Raw genomic sequence first — 25,891 nt, 5'->3', positions numbered from 1 at the left:
TGTGGCAATTATGGCCATCTTGCACCAGCCTGTTTTTCTTTAATTGGCCGTGGACTCCAAGCTCATTTAACATATACTGAGGATGCGCCGAATCTTGTGTCTGACTCGCATCTTTGGATTCCAGACACTGGGGCGACAAATCATGCGACCCCTAATATTGCTGCGCTCTCTACATCTGAAGAGTACACTGGTGGTGATGCTCTTCGAGTTGGTGATGGTACAGGTTTGCTTATTAGTCATACTGGTCATGCTTCTTTTTCTACCCCGTCTAAAGTATTTAGGATGTCTGATATTTTACATGTTCCTAGTTTGTCTTCCTCTCTTTTATCTGTGCAACGCTTTGCAAAAGATAATAAAGTCTTTTTTGAGTTTCATCCATCCTTTTTTGTTGTGAAGGATATAGCAACCAAGGCAATTCTTCTTCGCGGCAATAGTTGCGGTGGTCTCTACACGCTGCCCATTCCGAAAAATAGTCCCCGTGCGTTTATCTCGTCCCGTGCTTCCTCTTCCGTATGGCATGATCGTTTGGGACATCCTCATCAACGAGTCTTAGATCGTATTCTTCCTTTTTGTTCTGTTAGTGGTTCTAGTCGCAATAATCGTTGTACTTCTTCTTTGTGTTCTGCGTGTTAATTGGGCAAGTCTGCTCATTTCCCTTTGCCACGTGTAGACTCTGTTAGTTCGAATATTCTTGATTTGATTTATACTGATATTTGGGGACCAGCTCCTGTTTTGTCTTCTTCTGGTTATCGTTATTTTGTTCTTTTTGTTGATGACCATTCTCGTTACACGTGGTATTATCCTATGAAATTGAAGTCTGACTTGTATGCCATTTTTGACAAGTTTCATGCCTTAGTTGAACGGTCATTTAATCGCAAAATTAAGGCTATTCAGTCGGACTTAGGAGCTGAATACAAAAAGTTACATACTGTTCTTCTTCAGTTAGGGATTAATCATAGACAATCATGTGCCTACACTCATGAACAGAATGGTCGTGTTGAGAGGAAGCACAGGCATATTGTCGAAACTGGTCTTACTCTTATGGCTCGTGCGTCTGTTCCATCTCGTTTTTGGGACTTTGCTTTTGAAACTGCTGTTTACTTGATTAATAGAATGCCATTTAGTGTTTTGCAGAATTCCAGTCCTCATTTATTGTTACATAAATCTTCTCCCTCATACTCTTTTCTTCGTGTGTTTGGTTGTCTTTGTTATCCTCACTTGCGTCCTTATAATCGTCACAAAATGTCGTATCGGTCAACTCCTTGTGTCTTCTTAGGTTATCCTGAGTCTTTTAGGGGGTACAGATGCATGGACTTAACGACTAATAAGATTTATATCTGCAGACATGTACACTTTGACGAGAATGTGTTTCCCTTTGTTAGTAGGGTTGCTGTGCCATCTCCTCCCTCTGTGCAGAAGCCGTGGGCTGAATCGGTTTTACAGGTATTGCCATCTTCTCTTGTTGATTCTGCTCAGGCTTATTCTCCTGTCACCACCACTGCTGCTCCTACTCGTCAAAGAGGACGACCCCGTGGCAAGTCCACACGTCCGACTGTTCGCTCCCATGCAATGGCTACGAGGAGTCGGTCTGTGGCTCCACTTTTGGCTCTCTCTACTCAGGCCTGTCCTACCGAGCCCACTTGCTACACTCAGGCAGTTAAATTTTCTGAATGGCGAGAGGCAATGGATCTGGAGTTCAATGCACTTTTGCACAATCAGACTTGGGTTCTAGTTCCTCCTCGCCCAGGTATGAATGTGATTGGGTGTAAGTGGGTTTTTCGTACTAAACGTAAAGCTGATGGTTCAATAGAGAGGCATAAGGCGAGACTTTTGGCGAAAGGGTTTAATCAAGTTCCTGGTCAGGACTTTTTTGACACCTTTAGTCCGGTTGTGAAACCCACTACAGTCAAGATTGCTTTTGAGTTTGGCTATTTCCTCAGGTTGGGTGGTTAGGCAGCTTGACGTACACAATGCATTTTTGAATGGTGATTTGGCTGAGACTATTTATATGCGTCAACCACCCGGGTATGCTGATGCTCAATTGCCTAATCACGTTTGTCTGTTGAGGCGTTCCTTATATGGCTTAAAGCAAGCTCCACGAGCTTGNCAAATCATGCGACCCCTAATATTGCTGCGCTCTCTACATCTGAAGAGTACACTGGTGGTGATGCTCTTCGAGTTGGTGATGGTACAGGTTTGCTTATTAGTCATACTGGTCATGCTTCTTTTTCTACCCCGTCTAAAGTATTTAGGATGTCTGATATTTTACATGTTCCTAGTTTGTCTTCCTCTCTTTTATCTGTGCAACGCTTTGCAAAAGATAATAAAGTCTTTTTTGAGTTTCATCCATCCTTTTTTGTTGTGAAGGATATAGCAACCAAGGCAATTCTTCTTCGCGGCAATAGTTGCGGTGGTCTCTACACGCTGCCCATTCCGAAAAATAGTCCCCGTGCGTTTATCTCGTCCCGTGCTTCCTCTTCCGTATGGCATGATCGTTTGGGACATCCTCATCAACGAGTCTTAGATCGTATTCTTCCTTTTTGTTCTGTTAGTGGTTCTAGTCGCAATAATCGTTGTACTTCTTCTTTGTGTTCTGCGTGTTAATTGGGCAAGTCTGCTCATTTCCCTTTGCCACGTGTAGACTCTGTTAGTTCGAATATTCTTGATTTGATTTATACTGATATTTGGGGACCAGCTCCTGTTTTGTCTTCTTCTGGTTATCGTTATTTTGTTCTTTTTGTTGATGACCATTCTCGTTACACGTGGTATTATCCTATGAAATTGAAGTCTGACTTGTATGCCATTTTTGACAAGTTTCATGCCTTAGTTGAACGGTCATTTAATCGCAAAATTAAGGCTATTCAGTCGGACTTAGGAGCTGAATACAAAAAGTTACATACTGTTCTTCTTCAGTTAGGGATTAATCATAGACAATCATGTGCCTACACTCATGAACAGAATGGTCGTGTTGAGAGGAAGCACAGGCATATTGTCGAAACTGGTCTTACTCTTATGGCTCGTGCGTCTGTTCCATCTCGTTTTTGGGACTTTGCTTTTGAAACTGCTGTTTACTTGATTAATAGAATGCCATTTAGTGTTTTGCAGAATTCCAGTCCTCATTTATTGTTACATAAATCTTCTCCCTCATACTCTTTTCTTCGTGTGTTTGGTTGTCTTTGTTATCCTCACTTGCGTCCTTATAATCGTCACAAAATGTCGTATCGGTCAACTCCTTGTGTCTTCTTAGGTTATCCTGAGTCTTTTAGGGGGTACAGATGCATGGACTTAACGACTAATAAGATTTATATCTGCAGACATGTACACTTTGACGAGAATGTGTTTCCCTTTGTTAGTAGGGTTGCTGTGCCATCTCCTCCCTCTGTGCAGAAGCCGTGGGCTGAATCGGTTTTACAGGTATTGCCATCTTCTCTTGTTGATTCTGCTCAGGCTTATTCTCCTGTCACCACCACTGCTGCTCCTACTCGTCAAAGAGGACGACCCCGTGGCAAGTCCACACGTCCGACTGTTCGCTCCCATGCAATGGCTACGAGGAGTCGGTCTGTGGCTCCACTTTTGGCTCTCTCTACTCAGGCCTGTCCTACCGAGCCCACTTGCTACACTCAGGCAGTTAAATTTTCTGAATGGCGAGAGGCAATGGATCTGGAGTTCAATGCACTTTTGCACAATCAGACTTGGGTTCTAGTTCCTCCTCGCCCAGGTATGAATGTGATTGGGTGTAAGTGGGTTTTTCGTACTAAACGTAAAGCTGATGGTTCAATAGAGAGGCATAAGGCGAGACTTTTGGCGAAAGGGTTTAATCAAGTTCCTGGTCAGGACTTTTTTGACACCTTTAGTCCGGTTGTGAAACCCACTACAGTCAAGATTGCTTTTGAGTTTGGCTATTTCCTCAGGTTGGGTGGTTAGGCAGCTTGACGTACACAATGCATTTTTGAATGGTGATTTGGCTGAGACTATTTATATGCGTCAACCACCCGGGTATGCTGATGCTCAATTGCCTAATCACGTTTGTCTGTTGAGGCGTTCCTTATATGGCTTAAAGCAAGCTCCACGTCTGTTGAGGCGTTCCTTATATGGCTTAAAGCAAGCTCCACGAGCTTGGTTTAATCGGTTATATGGCTTAAAGCAAGCTCCACGAGCTTGGTTTAATCGGCTGCATACTTTTTTACTCTCTGTTCGAGCTTGGTTTAATCGGCTGCATACTTTTTTACTCTCTGTTAGGTTTATAGCTTCAAAGACTGATGTGTCATTATTCTATTACTCTCGTGGTTCTGCATGTGTGTATCTTTTAGTATATGTTGATGACATTTTGGTAATGGGGACTGATGAGCTACTAGTGTCTGATTTACTCTCTAAACTGTTTAATGCTTTCAAAATTAGAGATCTTGGTGAACCTGGTTTCTTTCTTGGAATTGAGCTAGTCAAAACTAGCAATGGTGTTATTCTTTCTCAGCAGCGGTACATGTCAGACATCTTGAAACGGGCTAGAATGACTTATTGTAAACCTCTCGCCACTCCTATTTCTACATCGAAAACTCCATTGCTTAATTCAGATTCATATGAAGATCCAACGAAATACAGGAGTTTGGCTGGTGCTCTCCAGTATCTCACAATTACACGGCCAGACTTATCCTTTGCGGTCAATCAATTGTGTCAACATATGCATGCTCCAACATTGTCTCACTGGGAGCAACTAAAACGAGTGCTCAGGTATGTCAAAGGCACCCTCTCATTCGGCTTGATTGTAACTCAGACAAATTCTAGAGAGCTTCATGCTTTCTCTGATTCTGACTAGGCTGGTTGTCCTGAGGACCGTAAATCTACTAGTGGGTATGCAGTGTTTCTTGGCACCAATCTTATCTCTTGGGTGTGCAAGAAACAGAAGACAGTTGCAAGATCATCCACGGAAGCTGAGTATAAAGCCTTGGCTGATGTTTGTGCTAAGGTCATATGGATCATGTCCTTGTTGTGTGAGATCAAAATTGATGGCATCCTTACTCCCAAATTATGGTGTGACAATCTTGGTGCTACTTATATGTGTGCGAATCCAATTTTTCATGCAAGAACTAAGCACGTGGAGATTGACTACCACTTTGTTAGAGATAGGGTTGCCAATGGAGATATTCAGGTTAACTTTATTTCCACAAAAGATCAATTAGCTGATATCTTTACAAAAGCTTTGCCTAGTCCTAGATTTTCTTTTCTTAGGGACAAGCTTCAGGTTAGTAGTTTACCCTGCGCTTGAGGGGGAGTATTAGGACTCTCTGAGTTTGAGTCACGTTAGGACTAGCTATCCTACTCTACCTGAGACTCCCCTTGTATATATATCTCCTATTCCTCATCATTGTAATTGTTCAATTGAATCAATACAATATTCAGTTCTCATCATCAATAATTAAAGTCAATCTCTTGTTATGAGACATATGGACCAGGTGACACACATCCCCTAATTTACTTCATCAATTTGACGATAACCTTTTATCTTCTTTTTTTTTTTTCTTTTTGAAACACGTTAACCTTTTATCTAAGAGTAGGTGTATAAGTTTTATACTAAACACTCAACGCAAGTTTTCAAATATTTAAAAATAAAAAATAAAACGAACATGCAATGTTTGATATGATCCAGCGTCCTCGTCCATTTTGACAAAATCTTAGATGATCGATGGTCTTACGTAGATGCTGGATCGTGGATATGATTTACTAATTAAACAAAGATAAAATACTTTGACTTTGTTGCTTGGAACCTTCCAAATCATCATTTCGTTTCAAGGAAGTAGTTAGCATTACCATATTTATAATCTTGATAGTTAATTAACTTTGTAACTGTTTTTTTTTTTAAAACTTAAGTGATCCCACTTCGCCTGACTAATTCTGAGTACATGATCTTGCCCCTAGAGTCACTGCGGAAGTAAATATACATGCTTTCAATGGATTTCGAACCCTCACACTGAGACCTCCCGTCATGACCTCACAAAATGTTTCGAAATCATTTTGTTAATTAAACAAAATTTGGATGCACTTTTTAAAAAAAATTGTGCAATCCTTGAAATTCGGCAGCAGAGTTTCCATCTTGTCAAAGACAGTAGTTAAAATTGTGTAGACTTATCAAATCAATTTTTTTTTTTTTTATATTTCAAGATCATAAATCAATCTGTAATCCTAAGCCAATTCAAAGTCTTGTTGGTTCAAATATTTTACTATATATAATTAACACACGTCAAAAAAGTTTAAAATTTTCCACCAATAAAACTAACCATAAGCACAACTGCACAAGTTTCACCCACCATCAGTACTCCTAAAATTCTAGTGTCTTTCTTGTTCAAGTTTGCAAAATTAATTAAACCATATATTTGAGCGTTAAAATATATTCATTATAAATTGTTATATTCATTGAAACGGATCGGATGTTTAACACTTCTTGCATGTTTGGGAAGAAACAAATTAGTTTTAAGAAAATTAGGTATAACACAAGTCTTGATTTAATTGTTTCGTACAAACACCATATATAACATTTTAGATGAAATATTTTTAAATAAAATTTCCTAATAAGATAATTGTCATATATTTGAAAAGCATACTATATCCATTAACGATATGCAAATGTTGATATTGTTCCAAGGGCCTCAAGCTAGAGCTATGGTAGCTTAAACCACAAGAAACTGGATCTTTTTTATTTTATTTTCTTAAAACTATAGATTATTTACTTTGCCTTCGATTGAACCATTCAAATGTGTCGATCTTGTAGTTGTTGAAGACTGGTTAATTTATTAATTTTTCTAAGAAAAAAAAAAGACAAGAAACACAACAAATTCATAGAAACAGTCCAGTTTTGAAGGTGTATGCAGCACAATTGAGGACTAATTCATAGAAATTTATGTATAAATACCCAATCTTCCATAGCTTCTTCTCTCATCAATTACTCAAACACTAGCAATATCTTCTTCTATTCTCTGCAAAACATTATGGCTCTTCGGTTCCTTATCCTTGCTTTTGCCATTTTGGCTATGGCTTCTTCTGTTGCCCATGCATCTGATCCCAGCCAATTGCAGGATTTCTGTGTTGCAATCAATGATTCCAAGGCTGCTGGTAAATTATTATATTAAATGTTCCACACAGCTTTAATATCCCTAATTAGAATTTTCATTATTTATGTTGTGTTACATATAGAGTATAATGTAATTATTTTTACCTTTTTTATTTGACAGTGTTTGTTAATGGAAAGATTTGCAAGAACCCAATGGAAGTCAATGCTGATGATTTCCTCTTCCAAGGCCTTAACAAGCCCGGAAACCTATCAAACCCGCTTGGATCTGCCGTGACTGCTGTCAACGTGAATAACTTAGAAGGTCTAAACACTCTTGGCATTTCACTGGCTCGTATTGATTTTGCACCTTACGGCCTCAACCCTCCCCACACCCACCCTAGAGCAACTGAAGTCCTCACTGTCTTGGAAGGAACCCTCTATGTTGGGTTCGTTCTTTCTAATCCAGCACCAGGAATGAAGAACAAGCTCTTTACCAAGACATTATATCCTGGAGATGTTTTCGTGTTCCCAGAAGGCCTCATTCATTTCCAATTCAACATCGGACATTCAAACGCCATTGCTTTTGCAGGTTTGAGTAGCCAGAATCCAGGAGTTATTACCATTGCCAATGCAGTATTCGGTTCTGATCCACCAATCAACCCAGATGTTCTAACTAAAGCATTCCAAGTTGAGAATAAAGTAATTGAGTATCTCCAATCACAATTCTGGTACAACAACAACAACAACTAGACTACCCAAACTGATATGAGATCAGTTAATACTATGTAGTAGCATTTCCATAATTCCATAGTTCTTGCTTCATGGCACATTTAGTCATTTACGGCATTAATTTATATTTCTCGGATGTATTGTGGTGGAATAAAGTAATAAATTGATTTTGTTAAGTATGTGGTTGGTCCTCAGCTCCCTGCATCATTTATTCATTTTTGTGTATTTCTTTCCTTTTTCAAGTCTTTTTTTTTTTTAATTCCTTTACCGTTTTTTCGTAAGTAAATAACAATTATTGTGCTTAAACACTTAAAACATTTATTTTCAAGAATAAAAATTAAGATGCCATTGACACGGAAATCCATTATAAACTCCAAATTATTTATGAATTATCATCTGACAAAATTGAGTATAAAAATATTGTTCATTTATATATGTATTGATTCCATTGAGGGAATGAAAGTATTGGTAATAATTAGTATAAGGACTAATAAAATATCTCTATGTTGAGCGAATGTTTGGAGGGTCGAGTTCAACATCCTACTGTTGAAACATAACATTGATTGTCATGTAAATATAAGAAAATAAAGTTACATATTCGTTATTAACTATAGTATTTGATATAGTGATAAACATTTGATTTAATTTTAACAATTGGCATTAGATCAGGTTATGGTAGGAAAGTAAAATGAAATAAAGTTAGTTTTTATTACTAGTTAAACTTTTTGGCGTAGTGGTAAGTGTTTAATATTGTTTAACATGCCTAACCTTTCTTTCCAAAATGTGTGAAATTTAAACTACTTAATTAAGTCAATTAGTTTTTCCATATACATCACAATTTATACTGGACCTTTTCCAATAAGATAGGAAGGGCATTTCTTCTTCTTCCTAAACGTTGAATCTCCCACCCCATGCAAGGACCTTTCATGTCCAGACCGGATGGAACATGTGAGATGATGTAAATCACGGTAACTCATTGGCTCAGCATGCAGATTGGGTCAAATGCTAGTGTGCGCACAAAGAATTTGCCTTCTTTGAGCATAATCATCTCACAGTGGCAGCTGAGTTTCGAACTTTGATCGTCTCTTCTCTCGAATACTGCTGACTGAACCAATGAGTAACCTTCATGCAGATAGGAAGGGCATTTCTAAATAGATACTAGAGTTTTACCTGTTCTTTATTTTGGCTAATAAAATGTTTCCGTGTAAGATTCATTCATCTCTCTTCACACTCGTGGCTGACAACATAGACTTGGCTAATTCATACTGTTATTACTTATAATAATAGGTAATAGTTGAGATCAAATCAAACTAATTGACTTAGCTTATAGTCATTGAAAAGTAAAAACATATAATCAATACTTGATGAGGGAGTATACAATTATTGAAGCAGTCCTATTCTTGTATATGCACGCAACACTTAATTAGTCACGTACTAGCTGATTCAAACCTAACATATATCTATAAATACCCATCCCCTCCCTCTTTCTCTAATCAACACTTCCTCACATCATAACATCTCAGCTTCCATTTCTTCAATACACATAAATTCTTCTCTGCTAAAAATGGCTCTAAAGTTACTTATAGTTTCCATTGCCATTTTGGCATTGGCATCTTCATTTGCACAAGCATCTGATCCTAGCCCTTTGCAGGATTTTTGTGTGGCTGTTAATGACTCCAAGGCTGCCGGTATATACCTTAACTTTCACAAATTAAATTGCATTTATATTTCCCTTTAATTTCAGTCAACAATGTATGTGACTTTTGTTTCTTGCATTGCAGTGTTTGTTAATGGAAAGATTTGCAAGAACCCAATGGAAGTCAATGCTGATGATTTCCTCTTCCAAGGCCTTAACAAGCCAGGAAACACATCAAATCCGCTCGGATCAGCTGTCTCGCCTGTAAACGTCAATAACCTACCAGGACTAAACACTCTCGGCATCTCACTGGCTCGTATTGATTTTGCACCCTATGGCCTCAACCCTCCTCACACCCACCCTCGTGCAACCGAAGTCCTTACAGTCCTGGAAGGCACCCTCTATGTCGGGTTCGTCCTTTCTAATCCAGCACCAGGAATGAAGAACAAGCTCTTTACCAAGACGTTATATCCTGGAGATGTTTTCGTATTCCCAGAAGGTCTCATTCATTTCCAATTCAATATTGGACATTCAAAAGCCATTGCTTTTGCAGGTCTAAGCAGTCAAAACCCGGGAGTCATTACTATTGCCAATGCTGTTTTCGGTTCCGATCCTCCAATCAGTCCAAATGTTTTGACTAAAGCATTCCAAGTGGAAAAGAATGTGATTAACTACCTCCAATCACAATTCTGGTACAACAACAACTAGTGAACCAAAGCTGATACTGAAGAAGGATTTTCCTTCATTATTTGATACATAATATGCATTAACATTAATATTTTTTTAATATTAATAAAGTTCCCTATTTCTGGGGCCCTCATGTTTGATTGATATTTAAACTTAATTATTGTATCTTGTTATTTTTACTTAATTTGATGAGTTGATTGTAATGGAATAAATTAATTGAGTTGTTAATTAAATATTGGTGTGTACATTTTCCCTTTTTGTCAAATTTATATGAAAAACTAAGAAAATAAAACCTAAATTAAGACATCCACACACAAAAAAATTTTTAAAAAAATCATGTAAGAAACAAAAGATTTTTTACAAAATGTCTTCGCAAGTTTTACTTAAACATTTGACAAAAGCCTTGAGATGGAAGTTGCATAAATTTCTCACATATTTCATCTTCATCTTAATTATTTAGATTAGGATTAGGAAATAGGCAGAGCATCATTCTTTTTTCACTTTTTGGGTGACATGGGAAACACGTAACTATAATCCGAGGGTTAGCACGGGGTAATAAATCTCGCTTTTGCGTAATAGTTGGCCATCAAATCACACCAGAAAGGTAACCACTCTAACTAGAAAGACCTTGTGTGACAAACTTAAACTAAAGGACGTTGACAAAAATTAAAATTATTATTTTTTTAAAATGAGATTTCAGATTTATGCTTCACCCACTTGGTCATTCTTAAATGGACAAAGATCATCATTCTTGACAATGAACCTAGCCATCATCAATAATTAAAGTCAATCTCTTGTTATGAGACATATGGACCAGTTGACACACATCCCCTAATTTACTGCATCAATTTGACAATAACCTTTTATCTTCTACTTCTTCCTCTCTCTCTCTTTTATTTTATTTTTATTTTTATTTTTTTTTTTATTTTTTTATTGAAACACGTTAACCTTTTATCTAATAGTAGGTGTATAGGTTTTATACTAAACACTAAACGCAAGTTTAAACATTTTCAAATATTTAAAAATAAAAAATAAAATGAACATGCAATGTTTGATCCAGCGTCCTCATCCATTTTGACAAAATCTTAGATGATCGATGGTCTTACGTAGATGCTGGATCGTGGATATGATTTACTAATTAAACAAAGATAAAATACTTTGACTTTATTGCTTGGAACCTTCCAAATCATCATTTCGTTTCAAGGAAGTAGTTAGCATTACCATATTTATAATCTTGATAGTTAATTAACTTTGTAACTGTTTTTTTAAAAAAAAAAAAAAACTTAAGTGATCCCACTTCGCCGGACTAATCATGAGCCTACATGCAGGACCCTGCCCCTAAAGTCACTGCGAAAGTAAATATACATGCTTTCAATGGGTTTTGAACCCCCACACTAAAACCTCCCGTCGTGACTTCACAAAATGTTTCAACATCATTTTGTTAATTAAACAAAATTTGGATGCACTTTAAAAAAAAAATTGTGCAATCCTTGAAATTCGACAGCAGAGTTTCCATCTTGTCAAAGACAGTAGTTAAAATTGTGTAGACTTATCAAATCAATTTTTTTTTTTAATATTTCAAGATCATAAATCAATCTGTAATCCTAAGCCAATTCAAAGTCTTGTTGGTTCAAATATTTTACTATATATAATTAACACACGTCAAAAAAGTTTAAAATTTTCCACCAATAAAACTAACCATAAGCACAAGTTTCACCCACCACCACTCCTAAACTTCTAGTGTCTTTCTTATTCAAGTTTGCAAAATTAATTTGAGTGTTAAAATATATTCATTATAAATTGTTATATTCGTTGAAGCGCATCGGATGTTTAATGCTACTTGCATGCTTGGGAAGAAACGAATTAGTTTTAAGAAAATTAGGTGTAACACAAGTCTTGATTTAATCGTTCCGTATAAACACCATAACATGATTTTAGATGAAATATTTTTTAATAAAATTTCCTAACAAGATAATTGTCATATATTTGAAAAGCATACTATATCCATTAACGATATGCAAATGTTGATGTTCCAAGGGCCTCAAGCTAGAGCTATGGTAGCTTAAGCCACAAGAAACTGGACCTTTTTTCTTTCTTTTTCTTAAAACTATAGATTATTTACATTGCCTTCGATTGAACCATTCAAATGTGTCGATCTTGTAGTTGTTGAAGACTGGTTAATTTATCAATTTTTTTAAGAAAAAAAAAAAAAGAGAGACAAGAAACACAACAAATTCATAGAAACAGTCCAGTTTTGAAGGTGTATGCAGCACGTACAGTTGAGGACTAATTCATAGAAATTTATGTATAAATACCCAATCTTCCATAGCTTCTTCTCTCATCAAACGCTAGCAATATCTTCTTCAATTCTCTTCCTGCTAAACATTATGGCTCTTCGGTTCCTTATCCTTGCTTTTGCCATTTTGGCTATGGCTTCTTCTATTGCCCATGCATCTGATCCCAGCCAATTGCAGGATTTCTGTGTTGCAATCAATGATTCCAAGGCTGCTGGTAAATTATATTAAATGTTCCACACATCTTTAATTTCATTCCCTTAGAAATTTCAATACTTATGTTGTGTTACAATATATGTAGTTGTATGTATAGTACAATAATGTAATTCTTTTTTCCTTTTTTTATTTGACAGTGTTTGTTAATGGAAAGATTTGCAAGAACCCAATGGAAGTCAATGCTGATGATTTCCTCTTCCAAGGCCTTAACAAGCCCGGAAACCTATCAAACCCGCTTGGATCTGCCGTGACTGCTGTCAACGTGAATAACTTAGAAGGACTAAACACTCTTGGCATTTCACTAGCTCGTATTGATTTTGCACCCTACGGCCTCAACCCTCCCCACACCCACCCTAGAGCAACCGAAGTCCTCACTGTTTTGGAAGGAACCCTCTACGTTGGGTTCGTTCTTTCTAATCCAGCACCAGGAATGAAGAACAAGCTCTTTACCAAGACATTATATCCTGGAGATGTTTTCGTGTTCCCACAAGGTCTAATTCATTTCCAATTCAACATCGGACATTCGAATGCCATTGCTTTTGCAGGTTTGAGTAGCCAGAACCCAGGAGTCATTACCATTGCCAATGCAGTATTTGGTTCTGATCCACCAATCAACCCAGATGTTCTAACTAAAGCATTCCAAGTTGACAACAAAGTAATTGAGTATCTCCAATCACAATTCTGGTACAACAACAACAACTAGACTACCCAAACTGATATGAGATCAGTTAATACTATGTACCATTTCCATAGTTCTTGCTTCTTGGAATAGTATAATAAACCGCCCCATGCATGGCACATTTACTACTTTAATTTATATTATTCTTCGAATGTATTTTGGTGGAATGAAGTAATAAATTTATTTTGTTAAGTATGTGGTTGGTCCTCAGCTCCCTGCATCATTTATTCATTCTTGTGTATTTTTTTTCTTTTTCCAGTCTTTTTTTTATTCATTTACCCTTTTTTCCTAACTAAATAACAATTATTGTGCTTAAACACTTAAAACATTTATTTTCAAGAATAAAAATTAAAATGCCATTGGCACGGAAATCCATTATAAACTCCAAATTATTAAAGAATTATCATCCGACAAAATTGAGTATAAAAAATATTGTTCATTTATATATGTATTGATTCCATTGAGGGAATGAAAGTATTGGTAATAATTATTAGTATAAAGACTAATAAAATATCTCTATCTTGAGCGAAGGTTTGGAGAGCTAAGTTTAACATCCTACTGTCGTTCGTTTTTAAGGCTGCTTAAACCATTGACCTTTGGTTAAGGATGAATGAGTCCCTTCCACTCAACCACACCCCCATGTTAAAGTCGCATATTTATTATTAACTATAGTTTTTGATATAGTGATAAACATTTGATCTTGATAATTGGTATTAGATCAGGTTAAGGTACGAAAGTAAAATGAAATAAAGTTGGTTTTTCGTTACTAGTTAAACATTTTGGCATAGTGGTAAGCCTTTAATATTGTCTAACATGCCTAACCTTTCTTTCCAAAATGTGTGAAATTTAGGATGTGTTTGGTTGGTGGGTTTATGCATAAGGTATGGGTATCAAAGTGATTGTTATTGTTTGGTTGATAGGTTTTTAGAAGACTACTATGGGTTTGGAATACCCCATAATTGAAAAATTCATACCCTAATAAAATAAGGGTTTCATTTCCCTTCTTCATTTCTTCCCCAACTATTAATAATCATTCTCATTCCACCCTATTACCAAACATGCAAGATACTTTCACCAAAACCCATTACCCTTACCAAGTATTTGATACTCATACCGATTCCTCCCATATGCGAACCAAACACACCCTTAAACTACTTAAGTCAATTAGTTTGATTCCATATACATCGCAATTTATATTGGACTTTTTCCATAATTAAGATAGGAAGGGCATTTCTTCTTCTTCTTCCTAAAAGTTGAATCTCAACCCTAAGAGCTCTCCACACTCATGCCCGACAGAGCATGTAAGAAAATATAAATTACGGTAACTCAATGGTTCAGCAGATAGAGTCAAATGTCGAAGCGCACAAAGGATTTGTCCTCTTTGGGCATAATCCCTACACTGTGATTCCCGAGTTTCAAATTTTAATCTCTTCTTTCAAATACTACCAACTAAACCAATAAGCTAACCTCGTGCGTGCGGAAGGGCATTTCTAAATATATACTAGAGTTTTACCTGTTCTTTATTTTGGCTAATAAAATGTCTCCGTGTAAGATTCATTCATCTCTCTTCACACTCGTGGCTGGCAACATAGACTTGGCTAATTCATACTGTTATTACTTATAATAATAGGTAATAGTTGAGATCGAATCAAACTAATTGACTTAGCTTATAGTCATTGAAAAGTTAAAAACATATAATTAATACTTGATGAGGGAGTATGCAATTATTGAAGCAGTCCTAATCTTGTATATGCACGCAACACTTAATTAGTCTCGTATTAGCTGATTCAAACCTAAAATATCTATAAATACCCACCCCTCCCTCTTTCTCTAATCAACACTTCCTCACATTATAACATCTCAGCTTCCATTTCTTAACTACACATAAATTCTTCTCTGCTAAAAATGGCTCTAAAGTTACTTATAGTTGCCATTGCCATTTTGGCATTGGCATCTTCATTTGCACAAGCATCTGATCCTAGCCCTTTGCAGGATTTTTGTGTGGCTGTTAATGACTCCAAGGCTGCCGGTATGTACCTTAACTTTCACAAACTGCATCTATATTTCCCTTTAATTTGAGTCAACAATGTATGTGACTTTTGTTTCTTGCATTGCAGTGTTTGTTAATGGAAAGATTTGCAAGAACCCAATGGAAGTCAATGCTGATGATTTCCTTTTCCAAGGCCTTAACAAGCCCGGGAACATATCAAATCCACTCGGATCAGCTGTCTCACCTGTAAATGTCAATAACCTACCAGGACTAAACACTCTTGGCATCTCACTGGCTCGTATTGATTTTGCACCCTATGGCCTCAACCCTCCTCACACCCACCCTCGTGCAACTGAAGTTCTTACAGTCTTGGAAGGCACCCTCTATGTCGGGTTCGTCCTTTCTAATCGCGCACCAGGAATGAAGAACAAGCTATTTACCAAGACATTATATCCTGGAGATGTTTTCGTATTCCCGGAAGGTCTCATTCATTTTCAATTCAATATTGGACATTCAAAGGCCATTGCTTTTGCAGGTCTAAGCAGTCAAAACCCGGGAGTCATTACTATTGCCAATGCTGTTTTCGGTTCCGATCCTCCAATCAGTCCAAATGTTTTGACTAAAGCATTCCAAGTGGAAAAGAATGTGATTAACTACCTCCAATCACAATTTTGGTACAACAACAACTAGTGAACCAAAGCTGATACTGAAGAAGGATTTTCCTTCATTATTTGATACATAATATGCATTAACATTAATATTTTTTTTAATATTAATAAAGTTCCCTATTTCTGGGGCCCTCATGTTGGATTGATATTTAAACTTAATTATTGTATCTTGTTATTTTTACTTAATTTGATGAGTTGATTGTAATGGAATAAATTAATTGAGTTGTTAAATATTGGTGTGTACATCATGTGGCTTGTGTATACTTTGTATTTTTTTTCACTTTCATTTTATTTATTTATTTATTTAATAATAATAATAATAATAATAATAATAATAATAATAATAATAATAATAATAATAATAGTTATAATAATTAAATAATTAACATTTACAAATTAAACGTACACAATCCCAAAGCCAATAAATCTGGAACAACTAAAATTCTAATATAGGATACATATGGTATATTTTATTGTCATGTCAAGATGTGAATACTATAAGATAATTCAAGAGAAAAAATTAACATTTTATTTTACATTCATGCAAAGAAAATAGACTCAAGGGATATTACAAAGTCTAGCTCGAGAAACACTGTACCAATAACATAATGAGTTAATACTCAATTTAGTCATCGATTTAATCCTAAACGACTTTTTCTTTTTAATTAGGTCATTGACTTCAATATAGTTCTGAGAACAATAGTTCTGAGAATAATCTTATTATTGATCAATCCATTGATGATGTAAAGTACATGATGAAGATATGTATTTATAAGGATACAAAGAGTCTAGTCAGGATAGGAATAGTAAATGGTAATATTCCTAATATCTTGCTACCTAGCCTGACATCAAAACATGACGTTGGCTACTAGGCAAATTAAATATACAAAATAAAGTTGCATATTCTCTATTAGAATATTAGTTATAACTTTGACATAATAGTAAAGTTTGATCTTAACAATTGGTATCAGAGTATGTAATGAGCTACGTACTACACAAGCATAATGTAATAAAATTGCATCTGATCTTCACTATCAATATAATGACTTTTGATATAATGATAATTAACACAAAATTAAATAATCAATGTTTTTTTAAATTTTAAATACAAGTCCTAGGCTCCTAGCTACTTGATAATTCATGTGTAAATAATAATTTTTTCCATTTGTTAGTTTAATTAATGTAATGATCAGATTTAAAAAATAAATAAAAATTGAACAAGTCCAGATGCTGGGTAAGTGATGATGACAAATTGACATATGTTGACCAAAGCTTCCATATCAATTAAGTTTGACAAAATCTTTGGAATAATGAATTAGTTTAAGCCGATGATGACTTAGACAAATGGTCCAACCAATTCTAACATGATTAATACTGCAATTTTTTTTTTACTTGATATGTTTCGATTGATTAAAAAAATACACAATTTTTGTTTATTTTATTTTCTAAAATCCAATAAAATTAGGACATATATATGGAAGAGTTTTACTCATTCCAAGTATACATACATATACTGTTACATGCATATAATAGTAGTTGAGATAATGAAGAACAAATCAAACTAATTGACTTAGCTTATCTTGTAGTTGATGAAATGAGACTTTGAAAAGTTAATTAAAAACATAAAATACCTGAGGGAGTAGACAATTATTGAAGCAGTCCGTCCAATCTTGATTTGCACGCAACACATACATGGTCATTAATTAGCTCATTCAAACTCAACTTATCTATAAATATCACCCCTTCCCCTTTCTCTAATCATCATCACTTACACAAATTGTTACTTCTATTTCAGCTTCCACCTCTTAACTTCATATCCTTCTCTGCTAAAATGGGTCTTAGATTACTCATAGTTGCCCTTGCCGTTTTGGCATTGGCATCTTCATTTGCACAAGCATCGGATCCTAGTCCTTTGCAGGATTTCTGTGTCGCTGTTAATGACTCCAAGGCTGCCGGTATGTACCTTAACTAACACAAAGCGTACTCACTACTCACACTGTCAGAAGTACTTCGTTAATCCAAAAACATTACAGCAACAATATATAATATGTTTGTGACTTACTTTTGTTTAATGTGTATTGCAGTGTTTGTTAATGGAAAGATTTGCAAGAACCCAATGGAAGTTAGTGCTGATGATTTCCTCTTCCAAGGTCTTAACAAGCCTGGAAATACATCAAATCCACTTGGATCAGCCGTCTCACCTGTGAATGTCAATAATCTACCCGGACTTAACACACTTGGCATTTCACTAGCTCGTATTGATTTTGAGCCCTACGGCCTCAACCCTCTCCACACCCACCCTCGTGCAACTGAAGTCCTCACAGTCTTGGAAGGCACCCTCTATGTTGGATTTGTCCTTTCTAATCCTGCACCAGGAATGAAGAACAAACTCTTCACCAAAGTACTTAAGGCAGGCGATGTTTTCGTATTCCCACAAGGTCTCATTCATTTCCAATTCAACATCGGACATTCAAAAGCCATTGCTTTTGCTGGCTTGAGCAGTCAAAACCCTGGAGTCATTACTATTGCCAATGCCGTTTTTGGTTCGGATCCACCAATCAATCCAAATGTTTTGACTAAAGCATTCCAAGTGGACAAGAATGTGATTAACTACCTCCAATCACAATTCTGGTACAACAACAACTAGTGAACCAAAGCAAGAGATACTGAAGATCAGATGGATTATTTTCCTTTACTATTGGATACAAAATACATTAATTTTTATATTTCTTCTTTTAAAATATGAATAAAGCGCCTATTTGCGTTCTCATGTTAGATTCATACTTAAACACATATATGTTTATCGTTTACTTTGAGTAATGGATTGTAATGGAATAAATTGATGATTGAGTTTTGTGTAATTACCATTCTTAAACACATATATGTTATCTTTTACTTTGAGTAATGGATTGTAATGGAATAAACTGATGATTGAGTTTTGTGTAATTACCATTCTAAAATGAACCTCCCCTGTTAGCCAATATATGTAGGGATGGATTAATATATAAATTGTGAACATTTAGTTTGTAAATTGTGTATTTTAGACTCGACTTCACAGAATAATTTCTCCCAATTATATAATTAGGATGAAATGCTTACCATCAAAAGTTATAGTTGAAAGACACAACCTTATGTCCTTTAAGGATCAAGGTTACATTTTGATGGTAGAATGTTAGACTAACTCTCCAAGCCGCCTCAGCCATTCAATGGTATCAAACATTCATCAAAATTGGATGTATTGAGATAATTAAAAAGTGAAATATGAGATGAAGAATGGAGAACATGAATTTATTAGTGAGAAGAGATCTGATATTTTACAGCTTTTATGTGAATGACGATGGTGATACACAGGTACAGGTTAATGTAAGAAGATGGCAGAATTGAATGGCAAAATGATATGATATGATCCTAGTACGAAGTTGCCGGTCCACCAAACATTATCATATCGCTCTATTGTCAGTAGGCTTCCTGCCCTCCCTGCACAACATAAAATTCGTAAACTTTAATTACTTTGAAAAACATTTAAAAAAAAAAAAAAAAAAAAAAAAAACTTGTTATTAATGTTCCTAAATATGTACCTTGTTAGGAGAAACGAAAGTCACAAATTTGGCTTTGGCCTTTGCATTTGGTGAGCTTTGCAACAAATTTGGTACATATTTTTTGATCACCTTTTCTCTAACATACGTCTCGTATATGAAGGCAGCTCCCCTAAACTGTGGCAGCACCAGCCATGCCACAAATACCAACTTCACATCATACCAAATTGGTATCCTGCAAATCATCATACATTTTTTAAAAAATCTCAAATCATGTACGTCTAATTCGAAATAAAGTCAAACTTGATCGAGAATATGAATTAAATTAAAACGTCACCATTGAAGTATGGGTTGGAAAACCATTTCCAAGAGAGTAAGGAAAGAATAGAGAATCCAATAAGCAAGCCACTGCTCATCGTCCAATTTTGACGTGCTCTCTATCGCTACAACTGATGCATACCTACCAAATAAATATATTATAACTCAGGTATAATTTCCGTATAATACAAAAATAAATATAAAATAGCTGGTAGCTAGTACATACAGAGGATAGAGCAAGGTAGTAGCTGGCCTGCAATTTAAGGAAGGAAATTATAAAGTTAGATCCAAATTGAAATGAATGAAGTATATATATATAATTGAGGTATATATAGTACGAGTAAATAGTAAATAGTAATTAATAAATACCCTGCAATGGCATGAAGTTGGGTGATCAAAGTCCATGAACGGCCCATGATGATGGATTCTAAGGGATCGGAGGTTGAGATGGAAACACCAAACTGATGAGGAAACTAACAGACAATATAAGGTAGGTATAGCAGGTACTAGGTAGATTAATGAGTGAGTATACGTGTGAACTAAGTTAAGCCGATAGAGACATGGAGGTTTTATAGCGGGAGAGGGGGTGGCCATATAACGACACGCGGCGCTGCAAGCGGCATCAGATTCTCGATTTAACGTGCCCTCCTAGGTTTCGCACCGCCCACATCACATCTAAAAGACGGTCGGATCTCAAAATCGGGACGTTACAAGCGCAAACAGTCTTTAATTATTCTCGTGTTACGAAATTTTAATGTTAACATTTTCATTAACACTCATTGGATGAAAATAATTAATCATCAATTATTACGTTAAAAAGTAAAGTAAAGATAAAAGAGTATAAGACTAATTTTCTTTTTGGATAAGAACGTAGTCTGATCCGTATATAATTTATGTGTGATTGGGTAAATGAATTTTGTCTCATTTAAAGGAGTTATTAATTAATTTGCTTTGTGCTTTACCCAAAACGGAAGCCACGTGTTCATGTTCTCTAGGCACAGCCGCACAGGGTCGGTGACTCTCCCTCCCTCACACGAATCCCACTTCGTTTCATATTTTACTCATTTACATTTCACAAATTATACTCTGATCCCTATTTAAAATCAGAGTTTTTTCCACATTTGGTCCTATGACTTTAGTACCTCCGTCAATTTAGGTACACGACTTTCTTTCCTAACATAAGTAGTGCTTGACTTTAATTTTTTGCCACTTTTAGTCCTTGACTTTGATTTTATTTTCCACTTTTAGTCCTTTCGGCCATCTGAGCGATAACTTTTAATCGAAATCAACAAACTGTTGTGCCATTAAGGGTAAATAACGTTTAATGTATTTAGGAATTTATGAATAGACAATTTTACCCTTAATGACACAACAATTTGTTGATTCTGATTAAAAGTTGTCTCTTAAAAAGCGAAGCAAAACAAGCAAATAACGTTTCTTTTTCCTATTTTTTTCTCTGATTTTATTTATAAATATATTTAGGGCTTTATCAAAAGACACTTTTACTCTTAATGGCACAATAGTTTGTTGATTCCAATTAAAAGTTGTCGCTCGGATGACCAATAGGACTAAAAGTGGAAAACAAATCAAAGTCAAGTACTAAAAGTGGAAAAAAAATCAAAGTCAAGCACTACTTATGTCATGAATGAAAGTCGTGTACCTAAATTGACGGAAGCACTAAAGTCATAGGACCAAAAGTGAAAAAAACTCTTTAAAATCATCTATCTTTACACTTTTTATTTTTTTTCATTTCCATTTCACAAATTATACTCTGATCCCTATTTAAAATCATCTATCTTTACACTTTTTATTTTTTTTTCATTTCCATCAACTTGCTCTCAAACAAAATTTTCATTATTCCGTATGAGTTTGAAAAGAAAAACTTGCTAAGGCATAACATTCAGAGGTGTAAAAATCAGAATTAAGAGTTAATTCTCACAATGATCTTCGACTATAACATTTTCTGAAATTGATTCTATGACTTTTAATTGCATTCAAACAAGTTCTCTGACTATTCAAATGTAAGTCATATTGATTCTTCGTTAGCATTGACTTCAAGTTAGCATTAAAATGAAGGGCAAAATAGAAAATTTAGCTCATACACTCTACTTTGAATAGTGGATTGTAATGGAATAAACGGATGATTGAGTTTTTAATTGGATCTTAGCAGGGCGGGGAGCGATATCCCCATCCCCAACAAGGAATCACACACATTCTCCATCCCCATCCCTATTTTTAGAAAAAAATTCATCCTCATCCCCGTCAAGACAAGGATAAAAAATTCACATCTCGACGGGACAAATTGTCATCCCTAACAAGGTAGACCCTTAGTCCAGTGGTCCACGGAATAATTTGCCCTATGAAGGTTCATGGTATTGAGTTAGAGGGTTTTTTCTTTTGAATTGGGAAGAAAGAGTTGTTGGGCCACCGGTCTGGACCATTGGACCAATGGCACTCTGATTTAGGCTGTCCTCATCTAGGCCATCAAATAGATCAGACTTCAATGTAGTTGTCTGCTGCTGCTGCTGTGCAAGGAAGTCAGATCCCAAAATATCATATTGCAGATGTACAAAAGACCAGTTAAAAAACACAACCTTAAAAAACTGGTCCAATGTTTCTCCTCTTCATTCAACTGTTCATCAATGACTCCTTATAGAGTTATAGGAGTGAATAGAGTGCTCCCATGAAGAGCATATGAACAAGTTTCATCATAATTTTTTTTTTTTGAACATAGTTTCATCATAATTAAACAGGTCTTACATACTATTTTCATTCCCACATTTCTGTATATATATTTCTCCAACACCACAGGCTTGCAAATCCCACAATTTTTGTATATCCCTTTCTGCCCAGTTCACCCAAATTAAACAGCTAAAAATAGGGGAAAATGGAGTTATGGAGAAAGCAAATAGTTGAACAAGTTCAAAGCTTACTGCTGCCAATGCCCAAGTATTTAGTGTGACGTCCTTGAGCAATTATCTTCCCCGTCTCTTTCTTCCTCAACTCCACACTCGCAACACATATCATCTTCCCAACGCTTAATACTTTCGAATCTATCTCGATTTCCTCCTGAAACATACAGTATCATCTAAAACTTTAAAGAATGGCATGCAATTCAATGCATTGTGAAAAGATATGATGTTACAAACATTCTGCTCTTACATAGTAACTGTAAACATTTTGATAGAAGGTAAGGTTCTCTTAAACTCTTCTTCTTGTTGAGACTTCATTAAATCTCCCCCTCAAAGTCATAATACATACTAGTAGGAATAAAGGGTAATTTGGCAAACCACTTCCAAATGGCTAACCCAATGAATAAAGGTAGTTACTTCTCAGTTCTTGTTTCAGTAATGGCAGAAGATGAATTGGCATCCTATTCCTGGTTATAACCTAAAACTAAAAGTTAAAGGTCAAGTCTTTTAGGGCACATGCATTTACAAAAATAGGAAAAATCAACAATTACACAAATATCTTTGTAACTTTTATGAAGGGTATCAGTCAATGTAATAAAATCAGCCCTACGCCCATACTTGAAGACACTTTTTACATGAAAAATGCTAACACGGGAAAAGACTATATGTATCAGAAGGGGATCGACAATAGTAATTGGAAATCACAGGAAAACCAATTTAGCCGTATTTCACCTTAACTAGTTCATCTTCCACCTTTTTTGAAGGTCATAGGAGGGTAAAGGTCTATGCAAGGGTACCCTATAGGTTTTGCCTCTCATATCCATAAGAGAATTTGCACTGAACAGTAATCACTACTCTACTCAATCAAGGGAATGGACCATAGTGTTATTGGATAGTCAACTATAGTTTATCACATGCCTGCTTATCATAGACTCCTTGCATATAATTTCACTTATCCCTACTCTTCATTGCCAAAAATAAAATATCCCTCCATTTGATGGACTCACTGACTCACATGATACAGTAAAAAAGGTTTAAGTTAGTCACTTAGCAGCATACAATAAGTATCAAAATCTTAAGATTTGAAAATCTGACTTGTAGGTTTGATTACAGGCAACAACATGACACAAGAGAAACAGGGAGCACACAAATTGCTTCTCAAACTCACTCTGCAACTGGCATCCTCACAGCCACAAGTATTGGTGATATCTCATATCACTCCAATCTCTCATCTATCTTTTTATTTTTATTTTTTTTTTGTGGATGACCTCATCTTACTGTTGACTGGCTACTCAGAAAGTCAGAGTAATGTAAACAATGAATTATCTATCTCAAGTAGTTTCTTACTAGTCTTTATGCCTCTAATAACAGTCTAGCCTATCTACTAAAGATTTAAAGAACCTTGCTACCATGTTCAGAATAAACAAAGAAATCTAGAGCATTATATTTAATATTTTGTCTCGAAAAGGGTGGATAAATGAGTGGAGCATATTCTCGTACTAAAGGTCGTGAGTTCAACTCTTGACAGTAGTCTCTTGGTCACAGGGTCTGGCGGATCCCTCCCCACCCCTTTTATATATATATATATATATATATATATATATATATATACAAGTTACTAAATGTTTAGGTAGCTTAGTTGGTTGTGTTTTAAAATTAAGAATTCACTCCTAGTCGAGGTTTTCCTAGTGCAATTTACCTCCCTCCCTGTATGGTTCGTGTGCTATTACATAAGGGTTTTATCTTTAGGTAGTGGCTGAGGGTATCCATTGTTAAGGATAAACATCAAATGACCAAATGGAGATGCAACTAATGCAATAGTTGAGAATTAAAAATAAATTCACAATAAACTATAATAAATAAACAGCAAAAGGCAACACCACTCACACCAAGAACAGCAACATCGACAAAGGAAATGTTGATCTCGACGGATACCCCGGAATGAAAAGTCCCCAATTCAACAGTGTGAAAAACCGTCGAACTCAGAAGGTCAAGCAGCGTCGCCATGGCTCCGCCGTGCAATCTGTTGCTGTCATCCTATCGTAAACGCCCAAAACATTGATCAATTATCACATCACAGCTCAAACTAATGGGGAAAATAAAACGTGAAATTAAAAGAGATAGCGAGCGATATAGAACTGAACCACAAGGCGCGGGGGAACTTTCAGAGAGCAGATAAGGCGGCCGCGCTCAACCAGGTCGACCTTGAGCCCCTGCCCGACAATAGGCTCGATGAATTTCGCAGGCAAGGAATCGATTGTGGACTCATTTTCTCCATCTTCGTCCTCCAAGAATCGCTTTACTGATTCCAATAAGTCCATCTTCTTTCCTCGATTTAGCTGAATTTAAAACATCAGAAGATTTCCGCAGCCGTCAGGTTTCAGGTACAGAAATTAGGTGTTTACTGCGGCCTGTGGGATGCCTTTCTGCAACCACATTCTCGCTGCTGACGTAGTCCACGTAGTGTGGACCAAGTAGAAAAACGACATTTGAACTTTTTCAGTTAACAATAACATACGGCAAATTCTGTTACTTCATTATTCAATTTTATTTTATACACAGTTATAATTTTGATCATTATAACACTATTAAAATATTATTTTAATTCACAATAGTAATGTTAGAGATCCCTAAAAAAACTTCCCCAAATTTCTCTTTCTTATGTATCGACATCTAATTGAATTATTTAATATTTAATTAAATGTGTATGGGTCAGCCAATTCATTACACCTAATAAATATAAGCCACCTCATGAAATAAAACAAAAAATTTAAAAAAAAAAATAGGTGGAGTAAATAACATTTTCCGCCAAAGACCTCGTGGTCTAATGGCACCTGGTGTCCCGGTTAACACTCTCACATGGATGATGGGAGCTCTTTGTGCTTTAATAGGTTGAGAAAGTAGCTATGAACAGATACTACGTTGTAACGTAGTTAATAGTACTCAAAAAAAATAGCATTTTCCTTTAAAAAGTTAATTTTCAATTTAATTGAATTTTTGCACTATTGTTCCATTTTTTTTTAACTTCTAGAAAAAAAAGGCAAGACTACATACAATCAATCAAAGAAAAAGAAAAGAAAAGAGAAAAAGATAGAGAGAGAGAACATGAGTGTGACTTGGTAAAGCGAAAAGAAAGAAACAACAAAAGAAAAAGAAGCAAAAAAAAAAAAAAAAAAAAAAAAAA

The 25,891-nt window shown here is 35.7% G+C and overlaps 6 protein-coding genes across 8 annotated transcripts; 4 read left to right on the top strand and 2 right to left on the bottom strand.

Moving 5' to 3' along the window:
* The first annotated feature begins 6,946 nt into the window (after positions 1-6,946).
* LOC116020818 (putative germin-like protein 2-1) lies at positions 6,947-7,950 on the top strand. Its single transcript, XM_031261364.1, has 2 exons — positions 6,947-7,104; positions 7,224-7,950. Exons 1-2 carry the CDS (start codon positions 6,981-6,983, stop codon positions 7,790-7,792), a joined length of 693 nt encoding a protein of 230 aa, XP_031117224.1. The 5' UTR covers positions 6,947-6,980; the 3' UTR covers positions 7,793-7,950.
* A 1,338-nt stretch (positions 7,951-9,288) lies between these two features.
* LOC116020930 (putative germin-like protein 2-1) lies at positions 9,289-13,447 on the top strand. 3 transcript variants are annotated; one of them, XM_031261501.1, is made up of 2 exons: positions 9,289-9,459; positions 12,742-13,447. In XM_031261501.1, exons 1-2 carry the CDS (start codon positions 9,336-9,338, stop codon positions 13,305-13,307), a joined length of 690 nt encoding a protein of 229 aa, XP_031117361.1. In that variant the 5' UTR covers positions 9,289-9,335; the 3' UTR covers positions 13,308-13,447. The 3 variants fall into 3 exon arrangements, with proteins under 3 accessions (XP_031117361.1, XP_031117362.1, XP_031117363.1); XM_031261502.1 differs by lacking the exon at positions 12,742-13,447 and adding an exon at positions 9,553-10,160; XM_031261503.1 differs by lacking the exon at positions 9,289-9,459 and adding an exon at positions 12,470-12,605 and having other exon boundaries at positions 12,742-13,443.
* A 1,685-nt stretch (positions 13,448-15,132) lies between these two features.
* Positions 15,133-16,172, top strand: LOC116020933 (germin-like protein subfamily 1 member 13). Its single transcript, XM_031261505.1, has 2 exons — positions 15,133-15,312; positions 15,401-16,172. Exons 1-2 carry the CDS (start codon positions 15,189-15,191, stop codon positions 15,961-15,963), a joined length of 687 nt encoding a protein of 228 aa, XP_031117365.1. The 5' UTR covers positions 15,133-15,188; the 3' UTR covers positions 15,964-16,172.
* Positions 16,173-17,750: 1,578 nt separating this feature from the next.
* On the top strand, positions 17,751-18,791 carry LOC116020932 (putative germin-like protein 2-1). Its single transcript, XM_031261504.1, has 2 exons — positions 17,751-17,896; positions 18,026-18,791. Exons 1-2 carry the CDS (start codon positions 17,773-17,775, stop codon positions 18,586-18,588), a joined length of 687 nt encoding a protein of 228 aa, XP_031117364.1. The 5' UTR covers positions 17,751-17,772; the 3' UTR covers positions 18,589-18,791.
* A 417-nt stretch (positions 18,792-19,208) lies between these two features.
* On the bottom strand, positions 19,209-20,344 carry LOC116021084 (HVA22-like protein e). Its single transcript, XM_031261692.1, has 5 exons — positions 20,165-20,344; positions 20,022-20,048; positions 19,815-19,937; positions 19,520-19,712; positions 19,209-19,418 (listed from the first exon to the last, which is right to left on the bottom strand). The coding sequence occupies exons 1-5, from the start codon at positions 20,209-20,211 to the stop codon at positions 19,398-19,400; spliced, it is 411 nt and encodes a 136-aa protein (XP_031117552.1). The 5' UTR covers positions 20,212-20,344; the 3' UTR covers positions 19,209-19,397.
* Positions 20,345-22,399: 2,055 nt separating this feature from the next.
* LOC116018964 (acyl-coenzyme A thioesterase 13-like) lies at positions 22,400-25,145 on the bottom strand. Its single transcript, XM_031259021.1, has 3 exons — positions 24,852-25,145; positions 24,595-24,744; positions 22,400-22,864 (listed from the first exon to the last, which is right to left on the bottom strand). Exons 1-3 carry the CDS (start codon positions 25,026-25,028, stop codon positions 22,718-22,720), a joined length of 474 nt encoding a protein of 157 aa, XP_031114881.1. The 5' UTR covers positions 25,029-25,145; the 3' UTR covers positions 22,400-22,717.
* Positions 25,146-25,891: the final 746 nt, after the last annotated feature.

This window comes from Ipomoea triloba, chromosome 5, assembly GCF_003576645.1.
Source record: "Ipomoea triloba cultivar NCNSP0323 chromosome 5, ASM357664v1".
In the NCBI taxonomy this organism is placed as follows: domain Eukaryota; kingdom Viridiplantae; phylum Streptophyta; class Magnoliopsida; order Solanales; family Convolvulaceae; genus Ipomoea; species Ipomoea triloba.
Note: the sequence above shows the minus strand (reverse complement) of the source record. Positions and strands in the feature narration are given on the sequence as shown.

Bases quoted from the DNA above. Each gene is read 5' to 3' on its own strand.
- LOC116020932 (XM_031261504.1), top strand. From the start codon at position 17,773: ATGGGTCTTAGATTACTCATAGTTGCCCTTGCCGTTTTGGCATTGGCA. The intron at 17,897-18,025 runs GTATGTACCTTA...TGTGTATTGCAG, and splicing joins TAATGACTCCAAGGCTGCCG to TGTTTGTTAATGGAAAGATT.
- LOC116021084 (XM_031261692.1), bottom strand. From the start codon at position 20,211: ATGGGCCGTTCATGGACTTTGATCACCCAACTTCATGCCATTGCAGG. The intron at 20,049-20,164 runs GTATTTATTAAT...CTTAAATTGCAG, and splicing joins CAACTTCATGCCATTGCAGG to GCCAGCTACTACCTTGCTCT. The intron at 19,938-20,021 runs GTATGTACTAGC...TTTATTTGGTAG, and splicing joins ACTACCTTGCTCTATCCTCT to GTATGCATCAGTTGTAGCGA.
- LOC116020818 (XM_031261364.1), top strand. From the start codon at position 6,981: ATGGCTCTTCGGTTCCTTATCCTTGCTTTTGCCATTTTGGCTATGGCT. The intron at 7,105-7,223 runs GTAAATTATTAT...TTTATTTGACAG, and splicing joins CAATGATTCCAAGGCTGCTG to TGTTTGTTAATGGAAAGATT.
- LOC116018964 (XM_031259021.1), bottom strand. From the start codon at position 25,028: ATGGACTTATTGGAATCAGTAAAGCGATTCTTGGAGGACGAAGATGGA. The intron at 24,745-24,851 runs GTTCAGTTCTAT...CGTTTACGATAG, and splicing joins AAGTTCCCCCGCGCCTTGTG to GATGACAGCAACAGATTGCA. The intron at 22,865-24,594 runs GTGAGTGGTGTT...TGTATGTTTCAG, and splicing joins TCGATGTTGCTGTTCTTGGT to GAGGAAATCGAGATAGATTC.
- LOC116020933 (XM_031261505.1), top strand. From the start codon at position 15,189: ATGGCTCTAAAGTTACTTATAGTTGCCATTGCCATTTTGGCATTGGCA. The intron at 15,313-15,400 runs GTATGTACCTTA...CTTGCATTGCAG, and splicing joins TAATGACTCCAAGGCTGCCG to TGTTTGTTAATGGAAAGATT.
- LOC116020930 (XM_031261501.1), top strand. From the start codon at position 9,336: ATGGCTCTAAAGTTACTTATAGTTTCCATTGCCATTTTGGCATTGGCA. The intron at 9,460-12,741 runs GTATATACCTTA...TTTATTTGACAG, and splicing joins TAATGACTCCAAGGCTGCCG to TGTTTGTTAATGGAAAGATT.